The sequence below is a fragment of the Lepidochelys kempii genome, chromosome 25, assembly GCF_965140285.1.
Source record: "Lepidochelys kempii isolate rLepKem1 chromosome 25, rLepKem1.hap1, whole genome shotgun sequence".
NCBI classification, from domain to species: Eukaryota; Metazoa; Chordata; order Testudines; family Cheloniidae; genus Lepidochelys; species Lepidochelys kempii.
Window position 1 is genome coordinate 8,635,861 of NC_136404.1, and position 22,522 is coordinate 8,658,382.

Consider the following 22,522-nt stretch of genomic DNA (forward strand, 5'->3'; position numbering starts at 1 on the left):
TGCGGTGAGGAAAGAGGAAGTGTAATTTTTTAGTATACCTAGAGGCACTGCCTGAGATCAGGGCTGTCTTGCTCTGTACTGTCTGTATGCATAATGAGAGACGGTCACTGCCCCAGAGAGCTGATGATCTAAACAGACAAGGGGTGGGATGGGAAACTGGCACAGAGGGTCCCTCGGGGTCTGTGGCAGAGCTGGGAATTGTGCCCTTGTCCCCAGGCCACTGACTTAGCCTCAAGACCCCCATTTCTCTCCTCATGCTTGCAGCATGTGTGATAAAAGGTCAGAGGAAGGCTGGTGTGACGTACAGAAGCAGGTGTCAAAATAGCACTTCCAAACTTATTTTGGAAGGGAGAGGGGCAGGTGGGAAAATTATTTAAGGGGTTCAGAGAAATACACACCCTAGCTTTTACCAGTGATATTGTTACAAACAGGGAGGGTTTAAATGCTCTTGTGCCTAGTTATGCCTCTGTGGTGTAGTCCTACCCCAGCGTAACCTTCCTCCGGCTGTAGACGTTTCCTCCAAGTGTCTTGCTTCTGTGCAGCACAAGCAACGCCTTGCATCAGCCAGTGCCACAAACCAAAATATTTTTGTTTTTCAGCAGCTCTCATCTCCACGTTTTTTTTTCTAAAAACCACATTCACTCATGCAGATTCTCTGGCGCTTCCTGACATGTCACTAGCAGACGTGTGGTTCCCCCTATGGTTGCCTGTGGACGGTTATAATAAAGTTCTCTCTTTGTGAAACATGCAGAGGAGGGGAGGGAAAATAGCAAACCACCAGAACCATTTTTCAGGGTGATTCTAACTCCCTTCCAGCAGACAGCTCAAGGAGGGGTTCCCACATTGTGGATGCAGTTTCTGGGGAGAAAGACCCCAGGAGGCCTGACTCCCAGCCCTCCCACTCTTCTTTAGACTGCAAACTCCATAGGGCAGGCCTCCGTCTTTAAGCACCTAGCACGCTCTGGGGGGCTAGATCAACAGTTAATAATCAAACCCTTCCCCATGCTCCCACCCCTCTCTAGCTGTTTTGTTGGAGGCACAGAACTAGTCCTGATTGGCTGGGTTATGGTACAATTTACCTGCCCTTTCCGGACCTGCATGCGGATTACGTGATTCAGTCCCAGGATCAGAAGTGTAAGCACGGTGCCATGTAACTCTGTGCACCAGCATAGCACCTGGCTGAGGGTGGTGCTCTATACTGGTGTATTATAACACCCTATCGAGGGGGCTGATACAGACTGGGCAACTGACAAACTCAGCCAGCGGGGGGCAGTGATGGTACATCTCCCACTTGCATCCCTATCCATCCACACTAACTTGTTCTCATTTAGAACAGTTACATTCCCTCCAACACCCCTACCCCACCAGCAGGGCATTTGCCTGCATGTGCTGGATGCTGCGCTGCATCAGTTATATTGCTGTCACTTATCCTGAGTGCTGGTCCTGTCATCCCCGTCGGGTGTCCGTCAAGATATGTCCTACACTCTCCTCCCTCTGCAGTCTTGTGTAAGCAGGGGGCAAATCCCCTTGCATTGGCCACCTCAGGTCTCCCCCTCCCCAGTAGGACATAATTGTATCGTTTTGGCCCAGGGGTCTCAAATTCAATTTACCTTAGGGCCAGTTCCAGTCCTTAAGTCCTCCCAGTGGGCCAATAATGTCACTGAAGATAGTCTTCAGAAAAGAGAACGTTTATATTGTGTATTTTATTTCGAATTTCTTAGAAACAATAAAACTGTCATGCAACTTCTCATACAATTCTTCACCTGCCAGAGAGTTTTTTGTTGTTTGCCAGACACCTGGCAACGCTTCAGTTCTGTCAGTTTGTGGATGTTTGGCCTCCGTGACTGAGCAGTTGAAACCTTCAGGATTGCAGCAAGATGTGCATCAGATAGCTCAGTGGTTTGAACATTGGCCTGCTAAACCCAGGGTTTTGAGTTCAATCCTTGAGGGGGCCATTTAGGGACCTGGGGCAAAAATTGGGAACTGGTCCTGCTTTGAGTATGGGTTTGGACTAGATGACCTCCTGAGGTCCCTTCCAACCTTGATATTCTATGATACACACAGTCTATGATAGTTGCGTTCGGCATTTTGACTTGTTTATATTCATTGTGGGGGGCAGCCATACTGCCTCTGTGGCTGACTCTGCCCGGCAACTAGTGATGGTAGCTCTGTCCCTCTCCCCCAGCCAGTGGGAGCAGTGGGGGGCGGCACCTGCAGCAGACCTTGCCAGCAGCATGTGTGCATGCATCTCTCCTCTGTGGGCCGCAGTGGGGAGGTTCTTGGGCCGCTGATGGCCCGTGGGCCGGGACTTTGAGACCCCTGGTTTTGACAATCAGCTGGTTGTCCTGACTCGAGGCAACTAGGGCGGCAGCAGCTGAACTGCAAGATGTGACCTGAAGTCAGCATATGCAGGTTGAGGATAGTGATCCCCATCACATGAGCTGTTGTCTCCAAGTGCTCGTGGGGTCGCTGAAGGGTTGAATGCCCCACAGGCTTAGTGCTGAGCTGAGAAGAGCTGCAAGAGCCTTTTCATGGCATTTATTCAAGCCTGGAAAAGTCTGAGTGGAGTTTGTATTTGAACATTGTTAGTCATATACTGGGGCCTCTCCCTTCAGCTGAGACCTCAAAGCTTCAGCAGCCTTTGGCTTGGGCAGTAGTGGAATGGAAAATTGCCTGGGGAAAACCAGGCAGTGGTGTCTTTCGGGTTGAGCCAGTACTGCCCAAATGCCCCAGTCCAGCAGAGGAGAGGTTAGCAGAAGGGTCCTGTTCACCATGAGCCTTTGCGAAAGAGGGAGGATGTTAGGCCTCTATCTTCAGAGGTGTTTCGGCACCTAACTCTCATTGATTTCTAGGCCTTTGAAGGTCTAGGCTGTAGTCCCTATCATCCAGCAAAAGTCTAGGGTTGGTGATTTTGTCCATGTCTACATTCTCTTTGCAGTGTCAAGTGGATCCTTCACTTTCTGTCCTCAATTATCACATAGCTGTTAAAAATCTGCTGCGTTCCACACTAGAGATGGCTGCGTTTCAGGGGTGGGTGGAGTGATCCAGCATGCTGGAGACAGTAGTTTGCATTGGTTCTAAGCAGGTTCAAGGGGGCTTTGTTCACTACAGGTAATCCCTGGGACTGGGAGAACTAAAACAGAATGAGGTGAGAGGCCAAGACCTGTTGTGTGAGAGCCTGGTGTAGATGGCTGGCTTCACTGATCCCTGGGATGGTCTGTTTTCTGTGGGCCTGTCACGCAGCAACGGGTGAGAGAAAAGCTCCTTTGAATGGGACTGTAACCCCCCATAAATGGCAGTGAGCCTTGAGGACCAGGGCAGTTCCTGCCACTACCACTTAACTCACCCTTCAGTGTCACGGTGATGCCCCCACTTTACATGTCCAGCAGTTATGGTGGTCCTGACAGAACAAGAAGCAATGATCTCAAGTTGCAGTGGGGGAGGTCTAGGTTGGATATTAAGAAACACTATTTATTTCACTAGGAGGGTGGTGAAGCACTGGAATGGGTTACCTAGGGAGGTGGTGGAATCTCCATCCTCAGAGGTTTCTAAGGGCCTGCTTGACAAAGCCCTGGCTGGGATGATTTAGTTGGTGTTGGTCCTGCTTTGAGCAGGGGGTTGGACTAGATGACCTCCTGAGGTCTCTTCCAACCCTAATATTCTATGATTGTATGAATGATACCATGGAGCACTCAAGAACTCTGTTACATTACAGAACCTTTTGTACCTGCTGCAAGTCCCAGTGTTGGCTCAGCCAGAGTCAATCCCAGGATGGGGTGGGATGCCAGCCCCCGCCTTGCCCCTGATAGCACTTAAGGATTCCCACAGTCCAACCCAGGGCAGTGGTGCAGAAATAATTTGTATAGTGATGGTGCTGAGAGCCATTGAACCAAACTGTAAACCCTGTATATTATGGAAGCCACTTCAATTCAGAGGGTGCGGCCACACCCCTAGTTCCAGCACCTGAACCAGGGAGTAAGGGGAGAGAAGCTTCTGCCACTGGCTCCCCTTTTACTTTTTTACTTCTCTGCCCCCCCACCCCCCTTGTGGCGTCTGCAAAATGCTGAGGTTATGCTGAATGAAAGAGAAGCTCCCTGGGCGTGTTAATCCTCCCTGTGTTCCTCTGTTTACTGGACTGTTTCCATGTACTGTGTATCGGGAGACAGCAGCCACTGTAAAGGAGCTTAGAGCTGGGGAGTGAGGGGGGAGAGTTTGAAGAGATCAAGCATTTCAGGATTGCACAAAGGCCCCTCCTATCCAGCCCACGTGTTCACTGGGCCAGGGGCTCTCACCTTATGCAGAACCACTGAGTTTCTCCTAAGAGTTGTGGGGCAAGTGCTAGCTCATGAGAGAATTCATGCACACTGAGGGGCCCTTCCAAATGCTGATACCCATAATCCTTTGCCTTGCTTTAGTACCTTCTGTCCATGCATTGGTCATTACAGAGTGCTCGCTCGCACGCGCTCTCTCTCTCTCTCTCCTCGGAGCACTGTTCAAGCATTTGGCCCCTTGACAGGTTTTTTTTCCCCAGCTGTAAAATTGGTGTTGGTGAAAGTTAGGACTAGACCCCATGAGTCCTGGCTCCCATTCTGTAGCTGGTGCACACATCTTCCTGTACTGTCTCATGTCATCTGTCTAGAATAGATAACTGATACTTATCTAGCCCTCACCATAATATCTGAGCAGTTCAGCATCACTCTCCACATTCCTGTAAGGGGAAGTATTATTCTCACTTTACAGATGGACAATTGAGGCATAGCATTGGTGGTGTATCCTGCCCAAGATTGTGCAGGGAGTCTGTGGCTGAGCTGGGAATTGAGCCCAGATATCCTGAGGCCCAGCGCTCTGTCCATTAAACCATCCTTCCTACTATTACTGTGGTGGAGGTGGAGTGGTTTGAAATGCAGCATTGCTCTGTCATGGGGCAGGGTTCTGCTCCTCGAAAGGCCAGCCAACACCTCATGGAAAATTATACCCGGTAGGAGCAATTGTGCTCATATCTCCCCTGCATTCCTCTCCTCGTCATTCTACTGGGGACACAGTTTCACAGCAGCTGTCACAAGGAGAGGGTTATTGCTACCTCTGGTGGGCACCAAGAGCTGTGTCTGAGTAATTCAGTCACAACGAGTCAGAAATGAGACCTGTGCACCTAATATCGGATACCCACGCTGCTTAGCTGTGCCTGAATCTCATGGCTTTCTGTTCAGTTGTCTGCCTCTTAAAGGCAAACTGAAACAATTAGCTCCAATACATTCAGAGAGCTAAATGTTTATTCTGGAAGGAGATGGGTGAAATGGGAGTTTAGATCTTTTTGGAAACAGACCTCACTGAATTCTCTGCCTAACCAGGCTCAGGGGTGATACCATATGAATCCTTTAACACATTTCTAAGGTGTATGCCTGCTTGGCACTGGCTGTGGTAATATAAACCCTGTATTATGATGCAGCTTCCTTTAAAAGCCTCTGGGTGTTGGCTGTGTGCTGCATCTTTGATATTCAGGCCACTTAGTGAGGTGCTAAATGTGAGGTACCCAGCTTTGGCTGAAATTTCCTTGAGTAAATAAGCCTCCTTGTAATTTATATTCTGAAGGACGGTTCCCCTTCCCAGCTCCAGTTCATGGCTCTGTGAACAGCAGCCTCCTCTTGCTCAGCTGTGTGCATCAAGCACCGTGCTGAGGAGAACCTTTTCGGACTGGCTCACAAATCCATGCCTTCTGCCAGAGAGGTTGTGCAGAGCAGTAAGGGGCAGAGAGAAGGGTGATAGGCTTGTGCAAAAAGCGTGTTTTGGCTTTTAAAGTCAGAGATGCTTTAGGCTGTAATAATAATCCCTAGGTTTTCCTTTCCCTAGACTGCAGGTGTATGACATGCACACTCCAGTGGTCCTGCTGAGCTGGATGATAATGATTCACATTTCCTGCTCGTGCAGGATAAATACACAGCTTTAACGTGACTCTAATTCTCTCCCAACACACAGATTTTAGGTAATCTCACTGCTTCGGTTTCCACTGTGGCCCTTCCTCCTTTAAACAGGTGGAGAGGGACAAGGCATTTTCCCCTACCTCCTACCCTGGTCACCTGCCAGCCAAGCACCAGGAGGTACTGTGCTCTCAGCCTGGAGGTGCCTTCTGCTGTTTCTGTTGTTCATTGCAAAGGAACGCAGGCCAACTTCTTCAGAAGTTCCAGTCTGTGAGTTCTAATGGCAATAGGGGGACAGAGTTAGGAAGAAAATGCTGTCGGGGAATATTGCATCTTGTGTTCGCTGTCTCGGACCATCTCCCTAGCAGCAAGTGGGCGCTCTCGCAGTGTATGGACACAATACTGTATACATATGCATATCCAGTAAAAGGCACTATAAAAATAACCAGTACCAGCGTTGCTAGAGTCGCTGGCTTTCGAAGGGGAGAGGTTCCTATTTCGGTATGGGGTTGATGAGTCTGTTTCTGACGCTCCATGTAGAATCTTCGTGACTTACCTAAAATAAGGCACAATTTTTTAACAGTGAGCGTAATTAACCGTTAGACCAATTGGCTGTGGGGCATTCTCCATCACTTGCGATCTGGATTTAAAGACTGGCTATCTTGTAAGAGAGATGCTCTAGCTCAGCCAGAAGGTATGGACTTGATGCAGAGATTATAGGGGGTGGATCTCTGGCTTGCAACATGCAGGAGGTCAGACTAGATGATCCCTTGTGGCCTTGGAATCTGAATGTTGCCCATGCCCACTAGCTGAAAAAGGGGTTGTTTATGCTAGTGGCTTTTTAACTGGAGTGAACCAATTTGCCTGGTAACTTGAGTTACCTCTCTCACATTTGTACCTGCTCATCTGGTGTGTGGGAGCCCAGAACAAGCGATTGTGGAGTGGCCTGGGTGACTTCTGTTAATGAGCAATCAGTTAACCGGATTTTTAAAAAACTCTTTGATGTCCCCAGAGGGGAGGAGGCTAGAGGCAGCCCTGGCTTCTTATGGCTGACATCTGCAGGCACTGAGCTCAGCTCTGTGGGACAGGAGGCGGAGGGGACCTGGACTTCCAGCCCAATGCCAGGGAGGCCGTGACTAGCAAGAAGCAACTATAAACTGAGGACACTGGCCACGATTTTCCAAAGTGACGGGCGATTTTGGGAGCCTACTGGAGACGCCTTAAAGGTGTCTTCCAAAATATGCTGAGAGCCCTCTAATCAGGCCCCTTTCAGGCTTTTCTTGCTGGACACCTAAAATCCCACCATCAACCTCAGCCTGGACCAGTCCACACAAGAGATCCACTTCCTGGACACTATGGCACTAATAAGCGATGGTCACATAAACACCACCCTACACCGGAAACCTACTGACCACTATCTACATGCCTCCAGCTTCCATCCACACCACATTCCGTTGTCTACCACCAAGCTCCACGATACAACCACATTTGCTCCAACCCCTCAGACAGAGACAAACACCTACAAGATCTCTCTCAAGCGTTTTGACAACTACAGTACCCACTTGCTGAAGTGAAGAAACAGATTGACAGAGCTAGAAGAGTACCCGGAAGTTACCTACTACAGGACAAGCCCAACAAAGAAAACAACAGAACACCACTAGCTGTCACCTTTAGCCCCCAACTAAAACCTCTCCAGCACATCATCAAGGACCTACAACCTATCCTGAAGGATGACCCATCACTCTCACAGATCTTGGGAGACAGGCCAGTCGTTGCTTACAGACAGCCCCCCAACCTGAAGCAAATACTCACCAGCAACCACACAACAAAAGCACTAACCCAGGAACAGAGTACTTGTGGCACCTTAGAGACTAACCAATTTATTTGAGCATAAGCTTTCGTGAGCTACAGCTCACTTCATCGGATGCATACTGTGGAAAGTGTAGAAGATCTTTTATACACACGATCCATCGTCTACAGCCAAGCTCTGCGATACAACTGCATTTGCTCCAACCCCTCAGACAGAGACAAACACCTACAAGATCTCTGTCAAGCATTCTTACAACTACAATACCCACCTGCGGAAGTGAAGAAACAGATTGACAGAGCCAGAAGAGTTCCCAGAAGTCACCTACTACAGGACAGGCCTAACAAAGAAAATAACAGAACGCCACTAGCCGTCACCTTCAGCCCCAACTAAAACCCCTCCAACGCATTAAGGATCTACAACCTATCCTGAAGGATGACCCAACACTCTCACAAATCCTGGGAGACGGGCCAGTCCTTGCCTACAGACAGCCCCCCAACCTGAAGCAAATACTCACCAACAACCACATACCACACAACAGAACCACTAACCCAGGAACCTATCCTTGCAACAAAGCCCGTTGCCAACTGTGCCCACATATCTATTCAGGGGACACCATCACAGGGCCTAATAACATCAGCCACACTATCAGAGGCACGTTCACCTGCACATCCACCAATGTGATATATGCCATCATGTGCCAGCAATGCCCCTCTGCCATGTACATTGGCCAGACCGGACGGTCTCTATGTAAAAGAATAAGTGGACACAAATCAGACGTCAACAATTATAACATTCAAAAACCAGTCGGAGAACACTTCAGTCTCTCTGGTCACTCGATTACAGACCTAAAAGTCACAATTCTTCAACAAAAAACCTTCAAAAACAGACTCCAATGAGAGACTGCTGAATTGGAAGTAATTTTCAAACTGGACACCATTAAATTAGGCTTGAATAAAGACTGGGAGTGGATGTGTTCTTACACAAAGTAAAACTATTTCCCCATGTTTATTCCGCCCCTCCCCCCCCCCCCCCACTGTTCCTCACACGTTCTTGTCAACTGCTGGAAATGGCCCACCTTGATTATCGCTACAAAAGGTTTTTTTTTTTTTTTTTTCCTCTCCTGCTGGTAATAGTTCACCTTACCTGATCACTCTCGCTACAGTGTGTATGGTAACACCCATTGTTTCATGTTCTCTGTGTATATAAATCTCCCCACTGTATTTTCCACTGCATGCATCCGATGAAGTGAGCTGTAGCTGACGAAAGCTTGTGCTCGGATAAATTTGTGAGTCTCTAAGGTGCCACAAGTCCTCCTGTTTTTGCTAAAATCACTAGTCACTTGGGAAACCCTTGGCTGCGGCTAGTCATGTGTGAATATTGCTACTCCCTGTTGCCGTAGGCAGCGCAAGGGTCCGCGCTGCTGTGTGTTCCCATCTGTCCCTTCTCTCGCTCAATAAAGACGTTGTTTATTGACAACTTCCCTCTTGCTCTAATGGTTACTAGCCAGGAGACGCCTAACTGCGTGTCTGCCCTGGGGAGGTCAAGGTCACGTACGGGTCTGTCATCCATGCTTCATGGGGCGTGGGTTGGGCTGAGATAGAGGGCACCCAGTATTCTGTGTCCAGCTGTTACAGATAACTGAGTGATGTAAATAACAGTGCACCCTGAGAGGGAGATCTCTGGACAACAGGGATTGCTTCCTCCTTACAACCTTTAGGGTACCAGACACCCCAGCTGAGGTGGGAAGGAGGTAGGCCATGGCCTGGGACCACACAGAGCTGTGGGGAGGTTGCTAGTAGCAGGTGAGGAGTTCTGCCTCCTTCAGGGGCAGTGTGACTCCGAATTGTCCCAAGCCAGGGCAGTGTGAGAACTCCTTTTGAGCAGCCTGGAAACGGGCAGAGCCTGCTAGGCTGGTCACACATGAGCATTATGCCGCACTACAGTTGTTATAAACCAGATCGGTGCCAGGGCTTGGGAGTGATGTGTGTGAACATCCCTGACCCCCATTCAGGAAAAACAGAGGAAATTTCGCCATCAGAACTGTAGCAAATCTAGAACTTGGACTGAGAATCTGCTGCCCTTCAAATAAATGAATTTCCAAGTCCTGTTGATGGTGAAGGTTCCACCAGCAGCCCCAGCTGTGCAGCATCCCCTTCCCCAGCTGTAGGCCAGCAGGCAAGTTTCCCATATCTTAGCTTTCCATCTCGGAGTACATCACAAGCCATCGCTGATTCACCCTTCCTCCTCCTCTGCGGGATGAAAACATTATTACTTGAGATTTATGGATGAAAGGAGCTGTTTGAGATTGAAGAATTGTTATCTCCATTGTATGGATGGGGAAACTGAGGCACGAAGCAGGAAAAGTGACTTGCCTGAGGTGACACAAATGGGTCAGGCTGGAATGGAGCCCAGGAATCCTGTGCTCTAGCCACTCGGTTGCTCGCGTTGGAATTGTAACTAAATCCATTTTGTGCATTATCTACCATTGGGCACCGTCTCGGGGCTCTGTAAGGGCCCTGTATTGATGTGGGGAGACTAGGGTCATGCCCTTACTGCTCCCTGAGATTTGCAATCAAATCCAGCTCAGTCCTAGAGGCAGCAGCAGCAGGAGAACTGCTCCCTCCCTAGGGTGTTGTTCCTTTGAGGCATGGGAGGGGGAGGCTGTGGCTCAATGGTCTCAAGTTGCAGTGGGGGAGGTTTAGGTTGGATATTAGGAAAAACTTTTTCACTAGGTGGGTGGTGAAACACTGGAATGCGTTCCCTAAGGAAGTGGTGGAATCTCCTTCCTTAGAAGTTTAAGGTCAGGCTTGACAAAGCCCTGGCTGGGATGATTTAGTTGGGGATTGGTCCTGCTTTGAGCAGGGGGTTGGACTAGATGACCTCCTGAGGTCCCTTCCAACTCTGATATGCTATGATTCTATGCTATGATTCTATGAAGGTTGTTTGCTGTCAGATGTTACAAACCAGGAAAAGACCCCAGTGCGATGGGACTAGACAGACCCCTGGGGGCAGCGTTGGCCATCCTTAGTGTAACATCAAGCAAAAACTAATCCTCTGGTGTAACTGGAGCCTTGAGGTAAATAAAGGGACTGGGGTGTTCAAAGGAGCTCCCTTATGCTCTCTGAGGTCTCGGGATCTGCCTCGCAGGGGCTGCATGTAAACTTGTGAGACCCACTGCTCAGTGTATTGCATGTCCCCAGTACACAGAGGGTACGGGTCTGTTACAGCACCAGCTATGGAGTCCAGCTTTTTAGCTGCAGGTGCAGAGACTCCTGCGTTCGGTTCTGGAGGTGCCCGGTTCCATCCCCAATGGCTTGGCCATAAGGGAGGCTATTGTGCTTGGGCTTTCTAAATGGAGCGGTCTCTTGGGGAACCTTGCCCTGGGGCTATCTAAGGGCGGACATCCCAATTGCTGCTTGTTTTGTGCTGACTGCCGCAGGCAGCAAGCCAGAGTTCTGCAGAGCCTAGCAGTCCCTTTGTTCCCATGCCCCTCGGAGTTTCCTGGGGTGGGAATGAAGCCAGGGGGTAGCCCCATGGGGCTCCAAGCTCGTGTGTGGGTGCACCTGCAGTGTGGGTCTGTGCAGGCTGTCTCCCCAGAGGAGCTCCGTTACCATAGCAAGTAGCCATTCTGCTCCCACTGGGCCCCGGGGCTCCAGAGAAGCGATGGTTCATTAGTAGTAGTAATGTGGTAATTACAGCAGTGCCTGAGGGCCCTGTTGTGCCAGGTGCTGTACAAACACAGAGCAGCAGATGTGCTTTAAGGAAGATGCCCTGCTCCGTTCTCATCTTGGGCTGCTGTTTGCGGTGTCCTGGCTTTGGGGCTTGTGTCCCATTTTGAGACAGAGATGTGAGGTCGGCCAAGGCTCATCTGCTATTGTACAAGACCCTCTGCTGCTGGAGGAGCAGGAAACCCCCCTCCCTCCCTGCTACAGATGTTTGCAGTCGCGCGTCGCTAGTTCCCGGTGAGCTAACGGCCATGCCCAGACTTTGTCAGCTGCGCAGGGCACCTTGATAACTTGCTGGGGACCCCGCCAACTTCCATGAAATGCAGTAGATTGAAAGTACCTTCACGTACTTGTTGGAGAGATGTGGCCTGGAAAGACTACAGGTCCCAGCATGCATTGCTTCCATCCCGAGAGAACATTGGACATGGGGCCCTCTCAGTTCCCAGCGCCTTACTGGTCACCTGAAAAACATGTAGCTTCCAAATAGCAAGTGAATCCGAGTGCTCTGCCTTGGGGATAAAGAACTGCAGCATGCCCTGTCACTAACTGTACAGAGACAGTTCCTTGTTACGGGCCGAGGAAACAAAGATCTCCCCGTTCACTTGCTCTGTCAACCACCTGACCCGCTGGGGTTGCTTTTAAAAATAAGAGCTTGCTAGAGAATTTGGCTTGTTCCCAGCCTCCTGTGTTTGACACATGGGGGTTGTTTGTAAGTTTCACTCACTCCCAATGTTATTTCTCTCATCTCTTTCTACAGGAAAGAATCTCTACACGAATGAATACGTAGCTATAAAATTGGTAAGTTTCTTTTCCTTCCCTCTCACTGTGCTGTCCAGGTTAGCTAGTGTTGCAGAGCCTGGCCTTTGACTAATCAGTTAAAACAGCTCTAGCTGAGCCAGTTGTTACATAGAGGCTATGTAAGATGCGTTAAGTGGTGTTTGAGAACCTAGTGCATGCAAAGCAATTAATGCAGTTACCAAGCCATGAAGTTTGGGCGTGAGAAGCATGTGGCTCTGAGTCGGGATCAGCTTGAACATGGCAACTCCAGAACTTTCCTAGTGTCTGTCCATGATACACTAGCCATCTCTACAATTGGTACCAACAGGGAGTCTCAGCAGAGAGACCAAGAGTGAAAGGTCAGGATGAGACACACCCAGAGAGCTTCAGTATCCTCTCCTAGGTTCCCATCGGCACCTTTCACCAGCACTGCATTTCTTGCCATGCCACCTGGGACAAGGCCACCTCCTGCTCAGCCTCCCCTTGCATTGGCGTAGCAGCAGAGGGAGCAGGCAGCCTGATGCTGTCTCCCTTCCTGCAGTCTCCTCCCATCACAAGGTGTCTAACAAACTCACCTGTGGAAGCTGCATTTCTCTGCTTGGAGCAGCACTCCACTGTTGGGGCTGGTGCCAGCCTGTATCTGGAGTGCAGTCCAGGAAGGGTGGGGGGAATGGGCCCAAGTCCACATACCCCAGAACTGGTATCATGGGGTAGATGTGCTGAGAAGGGTAGAGAAACCAGGCATGGCAGAGCCTTCCACTCAGCAGCAGTAACTCAAGTGTCCCTTTGTAGCTCAGGTTTGTGAGTGAGTGGGAGACTGGGGTGGGGGATGAAAACCCCACCTGTTTGCGGAGCTCATGGAACTGCTCCTGTGTGAGGCGCTCCAGCCTCTGAGCCGGTGCAGTCCTAGCTGCACAGACATTGCCCCTCACTGCATCCTAATCTGAGCCTTCCCCCTCGTCCGGTGTAATTGGCTGTGCTCTCTCTGCGTGGCACTTCCAGGGTTCCCTGGAGGGGATGGCTAAAGCATGGGGCATTGACCTAATTCTCCTCCCGAGGCAACTGCTGGTGAAACTCCCCAAAGCACCAGCTGACCCCGAGGGTTTTAGGAACTCTCACCCCATGTGCCCGAGCTGTCCGGTGGCAAATCCCCATGTGCCCGGCCCCCACTTTGGGGAGTGCATTGCAGTAAAACCGTTTGGGCATCGAACACACTGGCTTCGAGCAGCCACGTGGACTTGCCACTCAGCTCAGGGCTTTGGGAAGGAAGCGACTGTACGGCGCAGTTTGCCACAGACCAGTCGCGTGCCCAGCGTGAGCCAGATGTATCCCAGAGAGGCCTTAAATGAAAGGCTGGACAGAATACAGTATCCCTGAGGTTCCTGGTGCTAAAAGAGATTCTGTCGGAAGGAGGGTCCCAGGGGCAGGTTTCCTGCTTAGTTATTCTGCCTCTTGGCCCATGGTGCCAGAAGTGAGTGGGATTGCCAAGGTACAGATTCTCCAGCCTTTCCCCTCCCTCCCTGCCCCAAAAGTGACTGAGCAGAAACAAAGTCGGAGGAGAGAGATCATCATCTCCAGCCTGGAGTCTCCATTAACCACGGCCCCTTTGCACCACCCTGGCTTTCGCGTAACTGAGGCCTTCTGCTTTGTGGTGATGCCGGTCCCTCGTTGGGATGATTTCCTGCCATGTCCATTCTCTCTCACGTAGGGACCTACGTTCTCTCCCCTGTGTCATTCTATGGTTTTGTTTCATTTCCTGTAAATTAAGAAAATTGCCCAATGGATCAGATGTCCACCCCTGAGGGTTGGTCTCCATTTCATGCCAACTTCCCATAGACCAGACCCCTTCTCTGCTCTGTAATGAACGTTTGGGTGAGCTGTGAAATGTGCCCCAGCCATTTGCCTTGCCTGAAGTCGGGGCGTCTGAAGCAAGCAACCCTTCCTGAGACCCTGCATGGCCGCCTCATTTGCTCATCTCCTCTCTCTTTCTCTCACTTCCCTCAAGGAACCGATAAAATCACGAGCCCCACAGCTGCATCTGGAATATCGGTTTTACAAACAGCTTGGAAATGCAGGTAAGGAGCAGCTGTGTGTGCCAAGCGCTGGGGAGGGGCCCAGCTGGCCTGGAAGGACAGGAGTGGGTGTGTGTGTGCAGCTCTCATTGTAACCATGACGCTGCAGCTTTGCCCTCCATCCCCAGCCTAAGCTGCTGAGGCCCATCTGCTCGGCTGACAAAAGCAGGTTTTCCATACGCTTCTCATCTTTGATCCCCTTTGTTTTCATTTCTGTGCTAGTGTCGGGGATGCTGCTGAGCTGCCTCGGGTCATCTGGGACCCTCCTTCCCCTGCACCCCCCCTCCCAAAGAGCAGGGTGTCCTGCTCCCCAGGTGATGGGGCTGGGTGGGGGGTGTCACCCCTCCAAGCTGGGACTGACCCTGGGACTCCTGGTGCAGGGGAAGGTGGGAAAGTATCTCAGCCAGGAGGAGAATGGTGGCCACTGAGTGCCAGCAGCCTCTGTTCCTGGTCCATGGGTGGAGTCCTGTGGGGTTCAGATCCTGCTAACACCCTTTTGCCATGTCCCAGCTCCTTCCGGCCAGCGCCAGAGGGCTGGATGGTGTTTGGATTGTCAGACGGGTCACTGGGAAGGGTCATCTCCTTCCCCCAAAACAAACCTCAGGAACCCGGTGTGCATCAGATGTGCTTCCATCTCCCTGCCACACAGGATCCAGAAACTGAACTTGTCGTTCGTCCCCCCCCCACCCCTCGCGTCCCCAAGTCTTCCAGCACTGGAGTAGAAGGGATTGGTTGTGGGTTGGGAGTGAGGGGCATCGCAGAGCTGGGGGGGAGGGGGGGCTCAGGGCTGGAATAGCAGGGGCTGTGGGTCAGAAGTCAGGGCGTTGTCATTATGCACAAGGTGCATTGCTCAGTGCCTGGCTGCTGTCTTTCTGGTTCTACCTTGTCAGGCTGTTTTTCACAGAAACAAACTTCCCGCCGACACCTTGGGGCAGAGGGCCAAGTCCTGTTAACCCGCTTGTAAAAATGGCATGAGGGTCCCTAGTGAGTGCCAGGGGTGCCAACATCCATCCCGGCCCAGGTTTCACCCGCAGCTGAGACCAGCCTCTTCCCCTCCTCCCTGAACAGGGCAGCTTGTGCCTCTCCGGCAGGGTGAGAGCGTGGGGAGAACCCAACCCTGCTCAGGAATAATGCAGCAGAGTAGTTCTGGGGGTGCAAGGGAGGGGCAAACTCCCCCTTGCTAACGATTCCCAATTAATGTCCTGCCCAGGGAGGGGGGGGGAAGCATTTGTTGCCTCGGTAACCCCCGGCATTGGCTGCTATTCCAGTACTAGCCGCATCTCCCTGGTACCGAGGTTACCCAGCAGCGTCCACGCCCTGGATTCCTCCAGCCCCCTGCGTCTGGCCTTAGATGCCGTCTGGCCGGGGTGTGGCCGCTGGGAGGGAAGGGATTTTCCCGTCTCTGCTGCAGCTCGGCGCTGACTCCTCCACACTCGCTCTTGCAGAAGGAATTCCTCAGGTGTATTACTTTGGGCCCTGTGGGAAGTACAACGCCATGGTGTTGGAGCTGCTGGGACCCAGCCTGGAAGACCTGTTTGACCTGTGCGATCGGACCTTCACGCTCAAAACCGTCCTGATGATAGCGATCCAGTTGGTAAGCATGGTGCCCGCGATGCAGCTGGGAAGCATGGCACGCCCTGCCGTCCAATCCCCAGTGACCAGTTTGCCCCCAGAGGAGATGCCTCGGGGGCCCAGCCAGAATGTACTGTGGGGGGCTTAGGCGGGGGGAAGGAAGAAAGAGGCAAAAGCACCCAGTGTGTAACGTTCTTATTGGGGGTGCAGTCAGGGTTTGGCAGGCGGCTTCCGGGCAGGAGATCAGTAGGCTGCATGTTCTGCACCAAACCGAACAGCCCTGGAGGGAGGGGAGCGACTGTGGGGATCCAAGAGCAGGAGGGAATCCTTAGGAGACAGGTGGGCTGACTGGAAACTCCTGCTGGGGAGCCCCATCTCAGGAAGTCTTCCCTCACAGGATGCCTGTGTTGAATTGGAGACAGTGTAGCCTAGTGGGTAGAGCGCTGCACCGTGACTCGGGAGGCCTGGGTTTTATTCCTGGTTCCACCGCTGGCCTGTTGGGCGACCGTGGGCAAGTCATATCTCTCCGTGCCTCAGTTTCCAGGGATAGTGGCACTTTATTTCTCTGGGAACTGGAGGTAGGTTCATGTTGCTCAAAAATCCCAGGTGTTGGCAGGAGTCTGCAGCAAATCCAGGCTCAGAACCCATGTGTCTGACAGACCTGGTCCTGCCTGCCCTTTGTGGGGAGCTACAGTCCACGGAGACTACACCTCCCAGCCTGCACTGCTCCATGGGGGCAGCCTCCAGCTCAGGATGGAGCATGGCATGGGAACCAGAGTCCTGGCAGGCTGCAGCTGGTTCTGGTTTAGGCACACTAGGTGCAGCATGTGGCCTTCTGGTGACCTGCCAGCTTGGCCCTGGGTTCGCTGGAGGTGTTTCCTGGAGTCTGTAAGGCTCCACCCCTAAAAACAATACCTTGCTTGGGCTTTAAAATATAATAAGGCCAAGCTCTTATGCAGCACCTTTCATGGTTAGGTCCCAAAGCGCTTCAGGGTGTGTGTGTTTGTCCTCCTGGCCCTGGCAGGGCTGTTAAGTGGAGAACTGAGGCACACAGCCGCTCGTCCAAGGTCGCTTGGGAAGGCTGTGGAAAAGCAGGGAATTGGATCCCGGGCCCCGCAGGCTTAGCTAGTGCCCTGACCGTCCTTCCTCGCCTGGAGCTGGCTGGGTGGGTGGGGATCCACCGGGCCTGATTCTGAGAGCCAAGCAGAGTGGCTGCTGGCTTTAGCAGAGTTACCTCGGCTTGAGATGGGGTGAGAACAGAACGGGGCCCAGCAGGTCTGGAGTGAAAGGCCGGGCATTGTCCATGCCGGCAGAGCAAGCCCGCTCACGACTTCCCGCTGACGCCAGCCCCTCCCCCCACAGATCACGCGAATGGAGTACGTTCACACCAAAAGCCTGATCTACAGAGATGTCAAGCCGGAGAACTTCCTGGTGGGGCGGCCGGGCAGCAAGCGTCAGCACACCATCCACATCATTGACTTTGGCCTGGCCAAGGAGTACATAGACCCCGAGACCAAAAAACACATCCCCTACCGAGAGCACAAGAGCCTGACGGGGACGGCGCGATACATGAGCATCAACACGCACCTTGGGAAAGGTACCGTGCCCGGCTATCACTGGCACTGCCCAAGGGAGAGTGAGACTGGGGGGTGGATAATTCAGTGGCTCCCGCACTGCTCCAGCCCCGTGTTTCCCTGGCTCTGTGCCGAGGGGCAGCTGGAGGGGAGGCAGGTCTGTGGGGGAGCCTGTCCTGCTCCACCGGGGTCTTGCCTTTGCGGGTGTCTGCCCCAGGAATGTTCCTGTCCCCCTGTATTGCTCTGGATAAAGGGCCCCTGCGAGAGAGATGCCTGCAGCTAGGGGGGCATTTGCTTCTGACAGTGAGGTGTCATGGGCCGGGGTGGCTAGGTCTGCAGCCGAGCACGATGCTGGGGAGCACTAGCGCCCGAGCACCAGTGAGCTCAGGCCGCTGGCTGCTGGGCCCTACCGCCGCTCAGATCTGCGCTGCCGTGGGCAGGACAGGGGGTGCCTCTGTGCAAGTCCACGCGGGTCGCAGCCTCTCCAGGACCAGGGCAGGAGAGTCCATGAGGCGCTCAGCCTGCTGTCGCTCACTTCATTCACCCCAGTGAAACCCAGCCGCTAATGCCATGCACCCAAGTCTGGCTGCCTCTAGCGCCCGTCTCCTGGTCCTGGTGGAGCGAGCGAGCTCCCCAGAGCCTGGTCTCATTCTGTGCCAGCCCTGGGCCCCCCCGGGAGCCCAGATGCCGCAATAGTCTGGGCCTCGCTCGCTCTCGTGAGCTGCCCTGGGCTCCTTGCACTGAAGGAGCTGCCTTAGGGCGCGACGGGGTGGTGGTGCCGGGGGCAGGGTGTGGCGCGGGGCAGCTCTGCCCTCTGAGGGATCTGCCCATGGCACTTACTGTTTCCCTCTTCTGCCCAGAGCAAAGCCGTAGGGATGACCTGGAAGCGCTAGGGCACATGTTCATGTACTTCCTGCGGGGCAGCCTCCCTTGGCAAGGGCTCAAGGTAAGTGCCATCTGGCCGCCATCCTTGCTGGGTGCTGAGCGAGCACAAGGCCCTACCTGTCTCTCTCACATGGCTGGCAGGGGGGCGCGGATCCCACCCTGAGTTTGCGAGGGTGGATGGAGTAAAGTTAACAGGGGCCTGACAGCATCAACACACACTCGCGTGGGTGCTCTGCTTTGAGCCCAGGTGCCTGGCTGGCTGGGCGCTGTAGTATGGATCACAGACAGCAGGGCCCCGATCCTGCCAACACTTACGCATGCCAGTCTGTTCCTCGCATGGGTGTTTGCAGGATAGGAACCCGAAGGTTTCCCAAACTCAGTCCATCCGTCAGTCACCAAGCAGCGTAGTGCTGAGTTCACTCATCGGTTACCAGCCCCAGCTCCCGGGTTCCTTAAATCTGCAACAAGGAACCATTCGTATTTTAAATTTCCTTCTGTGTGGAAATTCCTACTGGAGGTGCGGGGGGGGCGGGGAGCTTGTGGCTCATGGGAGACTTGGCGGGGGAGGCTCAGAAGTGCTTGGTGTTGGTCAGCCTCCCGAAGCAGTCCAAGCCCTTAGGGCCGCTGCTCTCCCAGGGGTGAGACGGAGGCTGAGATGCGCTGGCCGAGGGGTGGGGATTTCCAGGTCTGTTTCCTTCACTGTCGCTGTTTCTCCGTGGCCTTGGACCAGCCACTTGCTCGGTCTGTCCCCACGTTCCCCGGGGGCCGGGTGGCTGCTGAGTTATTGTCTTGTCCACAGTGGGGAGCTGAGGCTGTGCCGGAGAGGTGGCTGTATTGCAGCGCAGATCGTTACATGCATTGTGTTAGCCTTTCTCCGACGAATCCCGCTCCGGCCACGGTCAGGGCCTGCAGTGCTGGGCCTCAGGCTGGTGACTTACCAACCCGCCTGGTGGCTGGCCCTTCGGCCTGTTGGGCTACCAGGCGGGTTTGGTTTCCAAAGAGGCCCTGGTAACAAGCCAGTCGCCGCTGTTCCCCTCCTCACTCTCCTACGCTGTGTCCCTGGCTGTGCCCAGCGAGGTCTGCACGGCTGTGTCTCTGAGAGCTCGGCCCTGTCAGTCCCTGATTGCCGCCAGCCAGGCTCTCCCGCCTCATGCCATATGGTAGTCAGGGGAGTGGAATATGCACCCCCTCTCTGGCTGGTATCGCTGCTGCTCTGGGCATGACTGTCCTGCTGCCCAGTCTCCCCGCCTCTCCTGAAACCTGCGATGGCTCAGCGGGGTAGCCGGATGGTGGGGGTGGGAATAGAATCATAGAATCATAGAATATCAGGGTTGGAAGGGACCCCAGAAGGTCATCTAGTCCAACCCCCTGCTCAAAGCAGGACCAATTCCCAGTTAAATCATCCCAGCCAGGGCTTTGTCAAGCCTGACCTTAAAAACCTCTAAGGAAGGAGATTCAACCACCTCCCTAGGTAACACATTCCAGTGTTTCACCACCCTCTTAGTGAAAAAGTTTTTCCTAATATCCAATCTAAACCTCCCCCACTGCAACTTGAGACCATTACTCCTCGTTCTGTCATCTGCTACCATTGAGAACAGTCTAGAGCCATCCTCTTTGGAACCCCCTTTCAGGTAGTTGAAAGCAGCTATCAAATCCCCCCTCATTCTTCTCTTCTGCAGGCTAAACAATCCCAGCTCCCTCAGCCTCTCCTCATAACTCATGTGTTCCAGTCCCCTAATCATTTTTGTTGCCCTTCGCTGGACTCTCTCCAATTTATCCACATCCTTCTTGAAGTGTGGGGCCCAAAACTGGACACAGTACTCCAGATGAGGCCTCACCAATGTCGAATAGAGGGGAACGATCACGTCCCTCGATCTGCTCGCTATGCCCCTACTTATACATCCCAAAATGCCATTGGCCTTCTTGGCAACAAGGGCACACTGCTGACTCATATCCAGCTTCTCGTCCACTGTCACCCCTAGGTCCTTTTCCGCAGAACTGCTGCCTAGCCATTCGGTCCCTAGTCTGTAGCTGTGCATTGGGTTCTTCCGTCCTAAGTGCAGGACCCTGCACTTATCCTTATTGAACCTCATCAGATTCCTTTTGGCCCAATCTTCCAATTGGTCTAGGTCCTTCTGTATCCTATCCCTCCCCTCCAGCGTATCTACCACTCCTCCCAGTTTAGTATCATCCGCAAATTTGCTGAGAGTGCAATCCACACCATCCTCCAGATCATTTATGAAGATATTGAATAAAAGCCCAGTCAGCTCCTAAACCCTGGCTTAGGGTTTTGGCCAGTGTGCTCCTGCCAGGCCATCCGGGCGGGCGTGACGCTTGTCCACGGTGCCCTGCTGAGCTCTCGCCCATGCTCCCCGTTCTAGGCTGACACACTGAAGGAGCGGTATCAGAAGATCGGAGATACCAAAAGAGCTACCCCCGTCGAAGTTCTGTGTGAAAACTTCCCAGGTAAGAGCACTGCTCAAGTTGGGAGAGCAGCGAGGGGCCGGCAGTCGTGCCCGCATTAAATAGACCTGACAGCCAGAAGCTGGGAGGGGAAACTGAGGCACGGATGGGGGACAGGACTTGCCCAAGGACACCCAGCAGGTCAGTGGCAGAGCTGGGATTAGCACCCAGGTCTCCTGAATCCCAGTCTGGTGTACTATATACTAAGCTACACTGCCACCTATGGGTTACTGCACAGCTCGGTCCCCTGCAACACCGTTCACTGCCGCCTCGCCCCCTCCTGCCCCACCTCTGAAACCTGGGCTTGCTGGACTTCTCCCCCAGCCTTTGTCTGCTGCCACAGTGGGGTGGGGGGACGGAGTGGGGTAGGATCTCTCCCTGTGGCTGTTCCTTACAGCCGTCTCAGGGCTGCATTTGTGCAGTTCGGTCCAACACCCTCCAGCCTCTTTGGGTATTTCCCTGCTGCCTCGTTCCTCCCCTGCGCCGGGTGCTCCCTCCGCACAGCTTGCGGGCCACACTGAGTCCGCTGTGCCTCCGCAGAGGAGATGGCGACCTACCTGCGCTACGTGCGGCGGCTGGATTTCTTCGAGAAGCCGGATTACGACTATCTGCGCAAGCTCTTCACGGACCTGTTCGACCGGAGCGGCTACGTCTTTGACTACGAGTACGACTGGGCCGGGAAGCCGCTAGTAAGTGCTGCTGAATGGAGGTGGGGCAGGGGGAAGATCCCGAGTGCCCCTTGTGGGGAGGGGCTGGATGGCTGCCTCTGGCTCGAAGTACATGGGAGCAGCAGGCAGCGCTTGACTGGGTGTGATTACAGCTGCTTAGTTCCCCTCTGGCTCCTGAGAGGTTAGCTCCCCGCCATCCTCCTGTTAGTTCCTTTCCACGGCTCAGTCCCTTGTCTGCCCCCCACCCAGAACACACACATTGTCTCAGCCACTTGGACCCCAGGCTTTATTTTCATTCTAGTGGCGCCAGCCCAAACCAGTCCCATCCCAGCCCCCAGGAGTGAGATCTCTCCCCTCATAACATGAGCCACAGTCCTGCCCTCCACATAGTCAGCCTGGGCCCTCCCCCAGCTCCCGGGCCCTCTCCCCACCGGATGGTAGTGAAAGCCCAAGGCACACATGGCCTGCATGGAGATTATGGGCCTTTCTTGATGATTTTTCCTCCTGGTGTCTTGATCTGCAGCCAACTCCAATCGGCACAATCCACAGCGACGTCCAGGTGCAGCCTCCAAACAGAGACAAAGCACAGCCACACACCAAACACCAGGTGAGCCGCCCGCCCGCCTGCCTGCCCCCGGCCACGCTGGCCGGGCCAGGTCCCAGCGACAGAGCAGCTTGGCCATGGTGGGGTGGAGCAAACCGATTCATAGGGGAAGCTGTGGGGAGGAGGGGTCCAGACATCATTAGCCATTCCTGTGGGGACTGGAAGGCTGAAAGGCAGGCCGGCATCTCCTCTGCCCGATCCAGGAGAGACATCGGCTGGCCAGTCCCTTTCTCTGTGGCCAGAGGGAAGGTGGTGGTGTGGAGGTGCGGGGGAAATGGAAAGCCCTTAGGAGGGATATGGAGGATTCTTCAGAGAGGTGGGGCATAGCCCCATGAAAAGTGCAAGTCCATAAGGTTTCTTGCCTCTGCATCCCTGTCGCAGCCCTGCAAGCGCTGCTGGGCCAGTGCTCTCGGTACTGGGCTGGCTCATGGGAGGCCTGGGTGCTTTGGGAGGACAG

The 22,522-nt window shown here is 53.4% G+C and overlaps 1 protein-coding gene across 6 annotated transcripts in view; it reads left to right on the top strand.

The window, feature by feature from the left end:
- Positions 1–22,522, top strand: part of CSNK1G2 (casein kinase 1 gamma 2) — a 95,715-nt gene that overhangs the window by 61,231 nt on the left and 11,962 nt on the right. For 5 of the 6 annotated variants that reach the window (XM_073323841.2, XM_073323839.2, XM_073323840.2 and 2 more), the window contains 8 exons: positions 12,208–12,248; positions 14,233–14,302; positions 15,745–15,893; positions 17,234–17,468; positions 18,306–18,391; positions 20,712–20,796; positions 21,334–21,482; positions 21,985–22,068. In XM_073323841.2, the coding sequence (XP_073179942.1) occupies positions 12,208–12,248; positions 14,233–14,302; positions 15,745–15,893; positions 17,234–17,468; positions 18,306–18,391; positions 20,712–20,796; positions 21,334–21,482; positions 21,985–22,068 (899 nt within the window). Of the gene's footprint in view, positions 1–12,207; positions 12,249–14,232; positions 14,303–14,521; positions 14,614–15,744; positions 15,894–17,233; positions 17,469–18,305; positions 18,392–20,711; positions 20,797–21,333; positions 21,483–21,984; positions 22,069–22,522 lie in introns of those variants that run through there. The other variant, XM_073323844.2, reaches the window with a different exon arrangement.